General features: G+C 41.2%; 1 protein-coding gene across 1 annotated transcript in view; it reads right to left on the reverse strand.

Moving 5' to 3' along the window:
* Positions 1 to 10,891: 10,891 nt before the first annotated feature.
* Positions 10,892 to 16,443, reverse strand: part of ITPR2 (inositol 1,4,5-trisphosphate receptor type 2) — a 419,018-nt gene continuing 413,466 nt past the window's right edge. The window contains exons 56-57 of the mRNA XM_031443910.2: positions 15,586 to 15,747; positions 10,892 to 14,873 (exon numbers count right to left, since the gene is read on the reverse strand). Of these exons, the coding sequence (XP_031299770.1) occupies positions 14,787 to 14,873; positions 15,586 to 15,747 (249 nt within the window). The 3' untranslated portion in view covers positions 10,892 to 14,786. The remainder of the gene's footprint in view (positions 14,874 to 15,585; positions 15,748 to 16,443) is intronic.

Here is a 16,443-nt window from a genome sequence, read left to right on the forward strand (position 1 = left end):
TAAGCATCAAATCAACACCACTGTCATCCTGAGTCACAGTCTCATGGTTGGCTGGATGATCATCTCACTGTGGTGCATCCTGTGTGGGAACAAACATTTGCAAATGGCACATTTTCCTTTGAGAAGAAAGCTGTCTCCTCTACAGTTCATCCTGGGAAGAAAACAGGTAATTTGTGGGACAATCAAATCACATCCTCTACAGAGCTTTCAAGGTGATATTCAGAAGCAATGCAGACATTCTTAAGCCCCTTTACCGAAGCCAAGGGGCAGGGGCAGTAGATGGACTCGCCATTCCTGACACCTGGCTTGGGGTGCCTTGCTCAGGGCTGTAGGAAGCATGTGCCTCAGCAGACCTGGTGAGGACGGCCCGGGGGCGTGCCGAGCAAGGAGGGAAGGCAGTCGGAAGTATATTTTAACGCTGTTACAGATAAACCACGTGTGAAACAGGAATACTACTATCTCCATTTCATGTAAAAACAATCAACGAATCAATCAGAATACTAATTTATTTGGCATCCTCTTTGTGTCAGGTCCTGTTTTAAGTCCTGGGGAAACAGCAGTGAACATCACAGGTAAAGTTCTTGCCCTCAAAAAGCTTACATTCTATTGAGAGGAAACGTTAAACAGATTTATAATATGTTGAGTGAAGGAAAATAAGGCAGGGGACGCGGACAGAGACTGAGGGAGGTGCAGCCCTATGTTGAGTGGTACCCAGGGGCACTTCCTCTGATAAGATGACATTTGAGGAGAGACACAAAGGCAGTGAGGAAGTGAGACACGTGAATCCTTGCAGGATGAATGTTTGAAGAAAAGAGAGAAAGTACGAGGTCTTGAGGGGAGAACATTCCTGATGTGCGAGGACCTGAGAGATGACAGTGGCGCTGAAAGCCATGGTGAGGACTTTGGCCTGGGCTCGGAATATGACGAGAAGCCATTGGAAGGTTCCCAGGGGAGGGGTGATGAGACCTGACTTAACCTGACTGTGAGGAGTGGGCACGGTCATGGGTGGGGGCCAGGTAACCAAGTAGGATGCTGCCGCCATCATCGTGGTGATCAGGGTTGGGACCGGGCTTGAAAGAATAAAGGTGTAAGAAGTGGGGCAATTTCAAAGGAAGATATGGAAGGACCGGCTGATTGCATGTGGGAGGTGAGAGGAAAAGATGAACAAAGGTAATTGACTGGCCTAAGCAACTAGAAGAATGAAGCTATTTTCTGAGGAGGGGAGGAGGAATCCACAGTTTAGCTTTGGATATACAGTCAATTCTCATTTTTCACAGTAGTTATAGTCTACAAAATCACTGTGAACACTGAATTAATGAATACGGAACCCTTGCTCCTAAGGGAAATACAGGGTTCGCTTCCTGGGAGCCCCTGATTGCAATGCTTTTGTCAGCTGGTCAATATGTGACCTTGTTTTACATATGCTTCTGTTTAAAGACACCTTACTGAACATATATTGTTCATTCATTATCACTGAACTCACTGCCAACAGCATTATAACGCATGCCTGAATGAAGCTTATGTAACGTGGATTTTCTCCATAAGGCATCACTGCCTTCTTACACTAAGGGACATGCTTAGGACACTAAGGACAGCACTTCAGCCCAATGCTTAGGAATCATTTTTAAACAGAGAAATCACCAAAAAAAAAAAAAAAAGCACAGTTATTTTTTTTTTTTAATGTGGCATTAAAGAGATCACAAAAGGTTGCTTGTTTACATTATGGGAGGTGAAACTTAAAGACAGAGTGCTGCCATGTTTGACCTCAGGTGAAACGTGCACGTCAAATGATTCAAGTTTTTGCAGGTCTGCACATGTCTGCAAATCCCCAAAAAGCACCATGAGTATTGATTTTGGGGTCACAAATAAATGTTGGCAAATAGGCAAGTTTGCAAATAATGGAATCATGAGGGTTGACTGCACTGAGATGGAGAAGTCTTTTATTCATCCAAGTGGAGATATAAAACATGAGCTGGATTCTGGGGATTCCAGGGGAAATGTTGGGACTGGAGGTACTGATTTGGAAGTCATTGTCGCCTATTTCAATCTGTATCTATAAGCTAGCATGAGACTGAATGAAGTCATCTAGGGAGTATAGGAAAAGGAGAGAAAAGTTCCAGAGACTGAACCCTGGGGCACTCCAGGGAGACTACGAAGGAGTGGCCAGTGGATGAAGAAAAGAACCAGGAATGAGTTGTGTTTCAGAACGAGGGGACCGGAATGGGTCAAATGCTGCTGGAAAGTCACGTCCCTTGAGAAGGCCTGTAGCACTGACCTTCAGATCAGGCAGGATGGAGGTCACTGGGGATTTTGATGAACCACTTTATTGGAGGAGTAGAGATACACATCTGTCTGGAATGGATCAAAGAGCAAGCACACACCCCTTTCCAGGAGTTTTTGTGTGAATGAGAGAAAAGAAACGAGGTCAAAACTGGAGGACGACGTCGGGGATCAAGGATTCTTTTTCCAGGGAGCTCTGGCGGTGCTTGTATGCTGAGGGCAAGTAACTGATGGCGAGGGAATGGTCGAGGATGTAAGAGAAGGGCAGTCGCAAATGGTCCTCCCTGTAACTGTAGTAACATTTACCGTCACATTACTATCTTCAAGTGAAGCACAGAAAGGCCAGAAACTTGTTCACAGTCACCCAGTGAACATAAGAGACAGAACCAGGATGCCAACCAGCACCTTCTGGAACGGGAGCCCGTGGTTTAGCTGCTGTACTAGACTAGACGTCTGTAAGTTTACATTCAGTCAGTTCCCATATGTGGGTGACCTTGTATCCAGCAGGCACCAACTGAGGCTGAATGGGGAGGGGAAGAAAGAGTGAAACCTCTCCGCTTACCACCCTTTTGGAAACATCGCACTTGCCCTCAAAGGTGAGCGAGGGAAACGCTGCTGCCACTGCCGTGTCGGGGAAGCCCATGAAGTCTGGGTCAGGGCCGGGTCTGATGCTACAAGAGCCTCACCTTCAGAAATGCTACGAGATCAGTTTTGCAGCACAGGGGAAATAGAATGCATTCCTTCGGGTCATTCCCAGATCAAGAATTTAATTAATCTTCTCATAAACTTCTCCTGCTCTTCTTTTGGTCCCACGTGAGAGATTTCTGAGAAAATAGTTCAGCCTTTCCTCAAATGTACGCAACTTGGCATTCCTCGGACCCTGTCTACAGCCGTTAAAATAAATCACTTGATGCTAAACAGAGCAATTTATTCCCCTGACATCCACATGGCCCTCTTGGTTTATTTTAAAATATATCAGCTAACTTGCCACAACTGCCATTGCTTTTAATGTGTCTGACACATCCAATTTCAATAGCTCAATGAAAATGTCTCGTCATAAAAGAGAGAGGCAGGCAGTGAAGGGGAGGAGACTCAGTGTAGAGACAAACCCTCGGAAAGTAAGCAATGACATCGCTTGTTCAGGTGGAATTCAGGAAAGGGTCTTCCTGCCAACAGTATGGGAAGTTAACTAGATGACAGGGAAATATCTCTTTTTTACATATTCTCTTTATAATGTTAATTCCCCCACTCGTGTTATTCTAGCTCATGGAATCTACCCTCTCTCCCGAGCTATTTCACACAAAGTAATGCCTGACCGACTAACACCTTTAATTTTTCATTTCCGTGAAAATATTTACTCAGGAATGTAACCATGTTGTTTAACAAAGTAAAGAACTCTGGAATGTTAGGTGTGTGGCATCCATTGATTCATTCCGCAAATGAGTCAATCCAGTGACTCGGTGCCACCCTACACTAGCCATTGGGATAAATGACAGAATTACAAGAATTAATGAGACCGGTTCTGACCTCACCAGCTTTGCAGTCTCATGAGGAGGATGTCACTCAACAGGCAGAGGTAGAAGAGGAAGTGGTCCAGTCATAGCTCCACGACTAATGAACTCTGATATCTAAGACGACCAACTCTGAGTCCTCATCTGTAAAATTGGAAAGATATTAAATACCTACCTTACAATTGCTGGGGGGATTAAAAGTAACAGCACACATGAAAACCCTGTAAACCTTGACACAAACCTCGGCTCCTCTTAGCTGAACACGAAGTGCACTGGGATGACTGCATCTCCATACAGTGTTCAGGAAACTGATTCGGTTGCCAACTGTCTGCTATTCGTTACTACTGTCTTGATAGTGATGCTATCTGGCATTGAAGATAAGGTGTTAGGAGATCACAGAGATGACACAATTTTGCCTCAGCAATTTCAGAGTCTATTGTAATATTCATCTGGGTGCCTGGTAGATTCCTCAAACTCAACACATCCCAAACATACCTGCTGTTAAGAATTTTCTCTCCCTATTGATGGACATCTACCCTCTCTCCCAAATTAGAACCTTAAGATAATCCTCAACAGCTCTCCCTCTCTTGGGCTAAAACCCTGGACCACTTCCTCACTGGTGTTCTTGGGTCTGTCCATGCTTCTTCGTCAGACCACCATGGCATGTGCTGTGTGTCTGTGCCAAGGCGTCCTCTTCTCTTGGGTGGATCTTTGCAACAGCCTAACTGGATTCGCCTTCTTGTTGATAACATCTTCCTTTTCAATCTAGTTACTTTTCTAAAACTAAACATGATCACATTCTGCTTCCTACAGAAAAGCTTCTGCTGGCCCCTCTCCCATCGCTCCTGGCTCTTACCTCTCCTCCATGACACCCCAGCCATTGTGACTTTGGCCATTCAGTGAACACAGTTCCTTTTTTCTTCTGTTTGCCTTCACTCAGCCTGAGACTTCAAATGCCTCTTTCCCCTGAGCCCTTTCCTCGGCCACTTCTAACTTCCTACTCAGTTCTTCGACATCATGCCCTCTGTGCGGCCCCTCCCCCCACTTCGGACATGGCATCTTTCCTCTGAGTGCCCATGGCACCTTCTGTACTTTACCCATAGTATTTACTACATTGTGTTGAAATGTGTATTGGCCCGTCTCACTCTGGAAATGTGAGCTTCTCAAGAACAGCAGTTATGTTTTATTTATCTCTGCATCTCCAGTGCCCAGCTCAGTGCTTGGAACAGTGTGTGACCTTGACAGATGTTTGATGGATAAATAAACGTACGAAGAGGCACATCATGTCTTCGCTTCCTCCTGTCCCTCAGGCATTTGTCCCAGATCTTTGTCTTCTGAGAGCTGCCTAGCTGTTCTCCTGCCTCTGCCTCTCCTGCTTCTACTTCTCTTTTAATTATTAAACAACGTTGCTACCTTTCCTCGTCTCCTCCAACATTACTTGTCCTAATTTTTCTGTTTGTTTTCAGTGCACAGGATAGTACGTGGGCTGAGAGAATGGATTTGAGAGTCAGACCGTGTTGGTTCAGATCTTACGTGCTGCGGGACTTTTGGCAAATTGCTTAACTTCTCACACCTCTGAGTCCTTATCTTTAAACTAGAGATAATGATAATACATCATAGGGTGATAAGACGATTAAATGAGTGCAGCATTTTGTGTCCCTTGGTGCACATTCAGGGAATGTTAGTTGCTATCAGAATTAGGCCATAAGTGAAAGCCCCAAATGAGGACTCCTTTCCTTTCTCCTCCAAGCTCTTTCGGGGGACCCTCAGTCTACCTCTCTTAGACTCCCTTGTGCATCCCATGAGTTTTTTTTTTTTTTTAACAGAGTGTGTTCCACATTATCCCCCACCCCCCATACACAGCACAATTATTTTTAATTTAAAGAAGTGACTGACGAGTGGTGGACAGTGGAATCTGGACAGTCAGGGTTGGGCATGGCCTTCACAGAATCGGTCATCACACTGTGTTGGATTGGCTGCCTGTATAGCTCATTCACCGAGCCAGCCCAGGGTCTTTAAAGGTGATGCTAGAAGAATAAGATTGTGCAGGGCACAAAGTCAGCCTCAACTTTGTAGTATAGTACATCCAATATTTGTGTCTTTGTCTCTAGGCACATCTACATACAATACTACTGTATTATTTTAAACCAAGATAAGGTACACACCACAATGTACAGGTCAAACCAATAGAACAATGTTGAAGCTATTGAAAAGCAGATAAAACTGTGTTATGTATCTTAAAGCCACTATATAAAGCATAAGTTGAAATAAATGAATATATAGAGTTGGAAGTTATTAAAAAATCTCAAAGTTTGTTGGATTTGTATGTGAATGGCTGTCTCCTCCATCCTGTATTTGTGCAACTGAGCTCTTTGGAGCTAAACTTATATTTTTCCCAGTTAAAGTTCATCACAATAGCTTTGTTCATCATTCCAGTTTTCTGACAATATTTTTTATTTTCTCATCTAACATGCTTACTCTGCTTCCCAACTCTATGTCATCTCCACACTTTATAATTTTGCCACCTATTTCTTTATTCCAGATATTGAAATAAATGTTGGTCAGGAAAAGGTCAAGGACAGAGATCTAAAATAAGCCAAGGATATTTTACTCTAATCTCACGTTAAGTAAAATTGTTCACTAGCATGCCTATTTGTAGAGCACTCTCATCTAGGAGAAATTTTCTATCTTGTCCACAGGAATATCATGCAACTTTTCTTAAATGTGTGGTTGAAATCAATATAAACTGTGGTGATGGTATTTACTTAGTCTGCAATTCCAGAGATCTTATAAAAATGTAAATAAGTCCAGGTAAACTTATTGTTAAGAAACTCTTGCTGGACTTAATACAACTTTCCTCTTAAAAATGTTATTATTAAACTATAAAAGCAAATTTTAAAACCAAAAAAGGCCTAGAAAGTAAAAAAGAAACTAATATATAATCCTATAGCTATTTTAAAGTAAATACCATTATAGTGTGTTTTGTTCAAGTCTTTTTGAGAATCATGCTTTTCTATGGTTAATGGTGTACATATAATTTGTAGGCATTTAAAAAGTTAATCCTGCCATTTTCCAATGTTGCCTCAATTTACATATTTTTCATAGATTCATAATATTCCATCCTATGACTGAATCATAAATTCTAAAATACACCCAAATTTCTGGACCTTTGGACTACATTTCATTCTTCAATTATAAATAATTAGATTTTGCACATACTGATTTTTCTTTATATTTTTCTTGAATACATCCTGGAAATTGTATATTTGGGTCAATTTTCTGGTGCCTAATACATAGATCTGTATCAGTCAGGTAGGCTGGGTTATGCTACAGTAACAATCACACATACCCCAATCTCATTTATTTAACACCAACCAAAAATCCCTTAAATTTCAGTGGCTTAGTGCATGAAAGTTTCTCTCACTCATGTCAGTCCTGCTGTGTGTATCAAGGATCTCCAGGTGGTTTCCTTCAAAGAGTTAACTCAGAGATTCAGGCTGGTTCCATCTTGGCCTCCTTGACTGATATGGTAAGACAAGAACTTGAAATTGTACAGGGACTTTCTACTGCCTCAGCTTGTCAATTGTACTCACAAAATGAAAAAATTGTTCAGAACTAATCATATCAGCCACATGCACAAAAATTAAACTTAGGACCAGTGTCTTAAACCATACACAAAAATCAACTCAAAATGGATTAAAGACTTGAATGTAAAGTCTGAAACTATAAAACTTCTAGAAGAAAACATAAGCAGTATGCAATTTGACATTGGTCTCAGCAATGTTTTTCTAGATAGATCTCCTCAGGCAAGAAAAACAAAAGCAAAAACAAGCAAATGGGGCTGCATCAAACTAAAGAGCATCTGCACAGCAAAGGAAACCATCACCAAAATGAAAAGACAGCTTACTGAATGGAAGAAGATATCTGCAAATCATATACCTGATAAAGTGTTAAGATCCAAAATATATATAAAGAACTCATACAACTCAACAACAACAACAACAAAAACCTAATTAAAATTTTTTCTAAAGAAATACAGATGGTCAACAGGCACTGAAAAGGTGTTCAACATCACTAGTTATCAAGGAAATGCAAATCAAAACCCACACTGAGATATCACCTCACACTTTTTAGAATGGCTCTCATCAAAAAGACAAGGAATAACAAATGTTGGAAAGGATGTGGAGAAAAGGGAATCCTTGTACACAGTTGCTGGGACTATAAATTGGTACAGCCACTATAGAAAACAGTATGGAGTTTCCTCAAATAGTTAAGACTAGAAATACCATATGATCCAGTCATCCAACTTCTGGGTATTTATCCAAAGAATATGAAAACACTAATTTGAAAAGATATATGGACACTTATGTTCATCATGGCATTATTTACAATAGCCAAGGTATGGAAACAACCTAAGTGTCCATCAATGGATGAATGGATAAAGAAGAGGAGATATACATATACACAGTGGAATACTAATCAACCATAAAAAAGATGAAATCTTGCGATTTGTGACAACATGGATGGACCTTGAGTATTATATTAAGTGCAATAAATTGAATGGAGAAAGATAAATATTGAATGATTTCACTCATATGTGGAATATAAAAAACAAAATAAATTAACAAACCAAACCAAACAAAAACAAACATATGCATACAGAGAACAGAGTAGTGGTTACTAAAGTGGAAGGGGGCTGGGGAAGGAAGAAACAGGTAAAAGAGAATCAGCTGTATGGTGATGGATGGAAACTGAATCTTTGGTGGTGGGCAGGCTGTAGGTTACACAGAAATAGAGATTATATTATATATTGTGCATGTGAAATGTATATAATGTTGTAAATCAACGTCACCTCAACAAAAAATCTAAAAAAAACAAAAAACGAAAAAACCAGTCATGTGTTTCCTCCCAACTGCAGTGGATGCTGGGAAGTGTGTCCTCTGTGTGTCTCGTAGGAGAAGAAAGTTTACTGTTGGTGAGCACTAAGTTCTGCTCCTGTGGAGTGGCTTTGTACTATGTCAGTTTAGCTTGGCTGGAACTACATTCCCCAGAATCCCCCTCTCATGGGATTCTAGGTTAATTTTTACTACAGGAGATGTTTTCATGAGATTTGGAAGGTGAGAGCTAAGCAATAGTCATTAAGTTCAGAGGGAGTTGGCAATAAGTGCTGTTAAAAAAAAAAAATCCCACAAACAAAATAAACACAACATTTAAAAAAATTTTTCGATTAAAAATTAAAAAATAAAAATAAAATGAAACAATAAAAAATTTAAAAATAAAATAAAACAAAAAACTTTAAAAATAAAAAAGAAAAATAATAAAGAGGGTATAAAGAAAAAATATTTTTAATTTAAAAAAAATTTAAAAAAGAATGATAGGTGCTGTTGCAGTGTGATCTCCTGCTCACCATGCTGATGTGGCAGCATCCGGTCTACACAGTCGTCCATCTTCCAGCTCCCAGCAGATCCTCTCCTTCAGCTTCTCTGAGTCCTGGGTCGGATGCACACGCAACTCCATGGTGAAGCACACTAGCTTCTTTTTTTAGGTCACTTGGGCTATGGAGTTCGGAGGTTTTCAGGAGCTAGATGCAAATTTTAGTTTGTCCCCATGAGTCCTAGTTTGCCCTTGCTCTTCTGTGCCTCACACCCAGCTTTTCTTCTTGACCACCAGCCCCACTGACTTGCAGGGACTTCAGACCCACCACCAATGCAGAAGCAGCAGCCTTCCGTGGAGTTTCTCACCAGCTCTTCACTAAAACTGCATGATGTCAAACCCTTAAAATAAATTTCTCAGGCGGTGTTACCCAACCTGATTTTTCTTCTCCAATAAAATCCTAAGTGATACAAATATCTTTTTTTATAAAGCAGGGTCTAATTTTAAGATACTGTGTTCACAAAATTTTTATTTGAGTATACTGCTGAGAAGATCATAAAAAAAAAATTTGATCCACGCTGAAAAAGAAGGAACAGGTTCTGGCAGACAGAAAGGCAGATACAACTGTCCACAGTGAAGACAAGTATAAAAAACAAAATGAAAAGCACAATTGTTAGAACAGAGAGCAGCGTCAGAAGCAGCTCTTTCCTATGCAGAACTTTGGAAGGATGTGCTGCAGGGGCTTGCAAAGCAAATCCACACCTGTACCCACATTTCCACAGCTGTGAGGAGCACAGTTCTACCTGGAGCTGATTTCACCCCAAGAACCAGAGTTAAAAGGGAACAAGCTAACCTAGGGGAAAATCCACGATGAAGTGAAAGACCAGAATTCTCTGTTAAATTCAGTCAAACTGAGCTCAACAACGAAACTCTGTTCTTATACATTTTCTACCTTCATCACGTTTGGTCTCTGTGTTTGCTGTGTGGCAGGCTCCACGCAATGGCCAGCACCTCTGTTGTTGGGGAGGGACACAGGAGGGGTTCAGATTCACAAATTTCCGGCATATGGTTGGGCTCTTAAGACGAGCCTTCTGAAGACTTCCTCAAAACACCACGGTGGACCAGTCAAAGACACGTGACTTTCGAATGCCCATCACTCTCCCCTCCTCATGTGTCCTCCCACCCTTTTTACCAATTACTCCCACTGGAAGAGGAATGCACCGTCCAGTTTCCCTCCTGAAACCTTTCCTCAGATCCCAAACACAACAAAACAATTCTTGCCACACAGCTTCAAGGAACTGTGGCACACTGGAAAATGTCCACGTGAGCACAGACTTCTCTTTGTGGTTTGCATGTGATTCATGCAAGTTATTTTGACTTCAGTGGTGACATCCTGCATTCTCTTCTGAGAGGAACTATCATTTGAAGCACTCGGTGTTAAGAATCAGGAAATCCTGGGTGACCAAACAGCCTGTGCCCTTAAGCCCATGCTGGTTATCAGCACATTAGTAGGTGCTGGCCAGTTGGGGATTTGGCCAACTCCCAATAAACGCTGGGTACAACGGTCCATCTGGATTTGCTCATCAGTGTGGTTCAGGCCACCAAAATTTTTGTCCCCCTTGTCTTCCTACATAAAATAGCAATAATAATGACTTTCATACCAATGGGTGTATTATTTAGAAACATATTAGGAAATGAATAAAGCACTTGAAAGTATCACACTCAAAAAAGTTAACACAACTTCAATTTTATTAATAATAATTTATAAATTATACTTATCTGGTCTTGACATATGTTTAAATTGTGTTTTTCAAAGCAAATATAGTAATCCTCTACTGCAGGGGGTAAAAAAGGCTATTCGTGAGATGAGAAGATACGATCATTTTATAAATTATTCAAGTCTGTGGAAATACTCCAGTTCAGAGATAATACGTGGACTTGTTTTCAGATTTCTCAAGTCTCACGTGCATTTTAGCTCCTCTGCTTGGTTTTGGCACTGTGTGTTTTCATCTATTAAACGGGGTAGCTTTATCACCAACTATTTTAGAAACAGCAAATGAGTGACTAGAGCGCATCAGTTGGCCTCAGGCATTTTCTACAAAGTGGAATCAGTTGTCAAATTTGCAAATAGCAAGCTCCCCATGGGCTCCGCCCCCCCCCCACCTTATGGTGTGCACCTCACGAGTGCATGCATTTTAGCCCTGTGCCTGGCTCCTGTGGGCCCCTGCGCTTGTGTTTAAGCTACCTGCTCCATCCATTTTTGCCTTGCTTGTGATCACTGTGTACTGGAACAGGTCTGTGGGTCAGAAGGTGTTGATTCGTTAATCTGTAAAGGTTTAAGAACTGCTGAAGGGAACACAGCACTGTTCTTTGCATGGTGAAGGGTTATCTCGTGAGTCTGTCATCTGTTACATCATTATGCTGTGCAATATTTACTTATGTCCCAGTCTACTGGGTCCCTGGAGGGTCAGCCCTTTTTGTCCTGTCATCCACCCTTTACTCCTTCTTTTCGCTAATCATAGTGAAGTCCCAGCCTGCACCTTCCCTCCCCAAGTCCCCAGATCCCTGGCCTCTTCACGCATTCTCAGCCCTGGGGCGTGGGGGAAGAGTGGGGGCCCTACTGCATTACTGTTCATTATAAAACATCTATAAACTAAAAAAAAAAAACAGCCAAAACTGAGTTGTGAGCTGAGAAGACGGAAAAGCGCAAACAACTAGTTCTGACATGAAGGAAATACTTCCTGATTTATCAATAATCCACTAGAAACTGCATTCTTATCCCCAATATGGAAGAAAAAAAGCCCATGTCTAAACTAACTTTTTTAAGAGGTAAAAATATGATTTTTTACAAGTGTAACATTTATTTATTAATATTATAGTCTTATATGATACAAAACATTTTCTTCTCTAAAAACGGTATCTTAAAGAAACATTTGCATGAAACTCTTAACTTGGAACAGAACATGTAGAGGAATAAAATCCTTTTGAAATTAAAAATTACGTTCAGCAGAAATGGATATTTTTAAACCAATAGGGGTTTTAATAACTAAATAGTAAAACATTTCCCTTAACATCAAAATCAAAGATGATTGTATTTATTTTTAAATCACTATATAAATATGAGAATGTTAATTGCTACCTGCCAAGGTCAAATGTCCCAGTTGCATTATGAAACATACCCAAAACAAATATAAATTTATAGCAGATGTCAAATTTCTCCATCATGAATTTAATAGCCTGGAAAATGCCTTTTTTGTTTGCTTTTGTTTATTTTGCTTTCTAACCTCAAAGGATTTAGGTGGGACAGAAAAAGAAACACAATGGAGAAATATTTCAATTTCGATTAAATAAGAGTTAGGTTAGTTGCAATCTCTTTTGAATACTTTTCATAGGAGGAAACACACTGTGATGTAGTGAGCTGTCACTGCACAATGGTTGGCAAGGTTGGGCCATTTCTTCATGGCACTTACTTACTCAATGGTTCATTCTCTATGAAAAAGTGTATGAAAAGACCAGATAGTTTATTTGAAAGACGGGTTGCTCTCATCTGGACAAATTAAATTTTTTCCATGTTTGGACATCAGAAATATTTTACTTTGTGCTTAAACAGAGATAGTTTCCTGCACTGCACTACAGCCAATATTTACCACTTTTCCCTGCATGCAAAATTCTCTGCCTAATTAAAATACTTTATCATGTACTTTTCATCTAATACTGTTAACAACAATCATGGTCTTGTTTTTTTGTTTCTTTTTTTAATGGTTGCTTTCCACTTCTGTTTTGGTGAAGCCACTTAAAAAAAAAAATAGGTGATATAGTTTAAAGTTTTAATGAAGAATTAGGATTGAATGACAGAGGAATTTCTTGTACATTTATTGGATGCTTACTAGATTCAAAGTTCTGTGTTGCATGCAGAGATATACCGCAGTTTCTGAGTATCTTTGGATCATAGTCCTCTAGCGACTGGTCAGGAAAAATACTATCACATCAGAGTGAGGAATTCCTAACTTGAGGAGGTACTTAAGGTAGGGATGTACCAACAGATTCAGTTCAAAAACTCATTGCTTTGGGTTTCAACATCTTGCCTCCCAGCCTACATTTTAACGGTGTGTGGGAAAAGGGTTGGCTTAGGAATCCTTTTTAATCTACCTAGACCACGATTTGAGAATTTTAGGACCAGCATCTTAAACTACATTAAAATAATCCAAAGCTTTAAAAATGGTCACAGCAAACCCTATCCAAACCTTAAACCCTGGTGGTAATAACAGGAGAGTTTAAAGACTCTGGAGGCAATTTTTTGTTCTCCTGGAAGCAGAAACCAAAAGCACAGCTTGCAGAGTGCCTCCCAGAGCCCAGTGTCACGTGCCTCAGTCTCTTGCCACGTGGCAGTTCTCTTAACACTTTTTCACTATCTGAATTTTGCTTTATCATTCTGAAAGCATAGTCTCCAAGAATAATACGCATGGCAGGTTCTTTTCTCCCTCCACAAATTCTGGTTGCATAATTTAACATTAAAAACAATTTGGGGAAGAGGTGATTATCTTTTTACATTCTGAAAAGCTCTTACTGAAACAGTTTAAAATATGCAATTGAAACGCTGCATTTTCTTGAGTATTCAACACATTTCTTGGATTTCTTTTCCCCCAACTGCACGAATAGGATAAATAAAACCACTCAGTTCTTTAAGCACGGCAAACATGAATAGCTTTTACTCCATATTTATAAAGGGCAATGTCACCATCGTAAGTTGCTCAATATTTCCTGTCACCTTTAAGCATTTTCATTTATTAATCTCAATGTATTTTAATAGTATACGTATGTTCTCAAAAAATTCTTCCCTGGGGCTACTTTCAGCTTTCGCTTCCCCCAAATCTTTAAAAATCTTAGCCTCTACATGACTTAAAACGTGTTTTTAACAAGTTATAAGAAAATAACTTTTTCTGGTCCATCCTGACAGAGCCTCTCTGAAATCTGGGAGCAAGTGGTCACATTCCAGACCTGTTGTTGGCGTGAGAGGCATAAACTCCAAAGCACTTGTTCCTGGAGCTGTAAATCCACTGCGTTGCACGTTATAAATAAGGAAATTGCCCCGTGACAGCTACGGTTTGGAAGCATTAACATTTTCCTTTGCAACTCTCAGTTTGAATCCTTTCAGTTATTTCCCTTAGTAAAACTTGGCCACCAAAATATGACTTCCTGTATCACTGACCTGCACGCTGTAATTAAAAGAAATAGATTCCAGCCAACCATGACAAAAGCTGCAGCCAGCATTTAAGAGAAAACGGACTCTCATCGATTTAGCAAAAGGTAGCTCTCTCCGCCTTCCACCTCCTTCCACCCCGCCTCCCTCCTCCCCTCTCCGTCCATCTGAGCAAGTGGACTTCTCTTTGCATTAAGAATGCGTGATGTGTGCTTTCTGGCGGCTGCATTTTAAGTTTGGTCTTCTCGACCATGAAAACACAGTTATAAATTGTTCTCCAAGCGAAACCACTCAATGTCTTGGCACTTGGTTGTTTTTAACTTTGCAACAATAGGCACTGTTCACTCCCCTCCGTCTCAGTTCTTTATCCAGCGATCAGGCAGGACGCTGATGAAAGGCTGGTCACGGCTGCCCCCCTGGTATCAGTGTGGTGGCATGTGATGATTCACATGGGGTGTGTTTGATCCGAGAAAGCCCAGTCTCTGCTTATTCTTCCTTTGTTCTGTCATCTGGGGAAAAGAGACAATGTGTTGAGCTCACTCTTTCCCAGCGCGGGTGGGACACACAGCGTTGGGTGAATATTTCTTCAGTATACCTACAGTCTGTCCAGCATCACATAGAATATATTTATCAAACAAAGGGAAAATTATTTTTTAAAGTGAATTTCCATAGACAGAGAAGCAGAGCAAACCCCTCTCTGCAGTTAAGAAGCAGGAGTCATGGTTCTTTTAAAGCAGCCCTTGCTTGTCACCTAATCATCGCCATCCCCTTGGTCATCTTAACAGCTACCACAATGATTACTTCCGATATTATTTTTACTAATGCTAACAATTGACATGAGGAGGGGGTTGATTGTAGTATTGAAATGACAGGTACTAATGATGATCTGCTTTTCTGGAGAATTTAGCCGTTGCTGTGATGGCAGACAATAAGACTTTCTATCAAAAAGTCCAAAGCTGTCTCTGTCTTTTGGCATTTGCTCCTTCCTTTCCCGTTCCATAGAAGGAGAAGTGTCACACAAGATGGGGCAGTGTGTTAAGTAAAAGAAGCCTCTGCTTGCTGAGATGTGGTTCTTACAACACAACGTGGGGTTTCTTTATTGGAATTTACAGCCCTCCGTGGATAACAATCTCGCTCCCAGGAGTCTCCAGTCTTCCCTCCCTCAAGGTGGTGAAGGATTCCACCCTCCCCCGGCACCTCCGTCTCCCCGAGCGCACTCACCTGTTCCTTGAGCTCCGCCAGCTGACCGGACAGCTGTTTGACCAGACTCATGGTCGATTCCAACTTCTCCTGCAGGTTCCGAATCTCATTTTGCTCACTGTCACCTTCATTGCTAACAAGGGACATGGCTCGCATCCGAGGAAACCAGTCCAAGTTCTTCTCCTAAAAGCAAATAAAAGTTTAGGAACAAGGCAATAGATATGGAAGGGAGCCTGAAGTCCTGGAGAGAATGTTTATAGGTATTATTATTATTAAACTTAAATCTAAGCTTCTTAGCATACAACGCAAAAGGTACTCTTTCTGGCCAGGGATGGGGAGAGGTTGAGGGTGAGAATAAAGTGGGGGTTAGACATTGGTCTTCATGAGCTGGGGGGAGATGTTAAATATTGGAACAAACTTCTATGGGCTCCCAGGGAGGTCCTGGATAAAGCACTTAGACAGTGCCCTGGACCCCGTGGGCATTCATGAATCTTGGTGAATGATGAGGGAGGGTCTGGAGGCAGTAGAGAGCAGCTCCGAGTGTGGGGGGTAGAGTAAAGGCATGAGCTGTTATTCCTCCCCACGCCTCGCCCTTGCCCCTGCCCTGGCACAGAAGGAAACGAAGTGGCAGAATAGGAAGGTGGTAAAAGAAATATTTCAGTTCCAGCCACCCATGCTAGTTTATCTCCCACTTGCCCAAGACAGGCTCTGAGCTCCACTCAGGGAAGAGGGAAGTGGGGGCGGGGGGCATGGCCCTAGGTTACCCTGTCTGTTCCCTGTGGAGAAATTTTATTAGCGGGGTGAGGTTTCCGAGTTAGACTTCCCCAGAGGGCAGTAGCTGGTGCCACTTCTGTTTTTCCAGGCAGACTGGGTGTAAGG

Source organism: Camelus dromedarius, chromosome 25 (genome assembly GCF_036321535.1).
Source record: "Camelus dromedarius isolate mCamDro1 chromosome 25, mCamDro1.pat, whole genome shotgun sequence".
In the NCBI taxonomy this organism is placed as follows: domain Eukaryota; kingdom Metazoa; phylum Chordata; class Mammalia; order Artiodactyla; family Camelidae; genus Camelus; species Camelus dromedarius.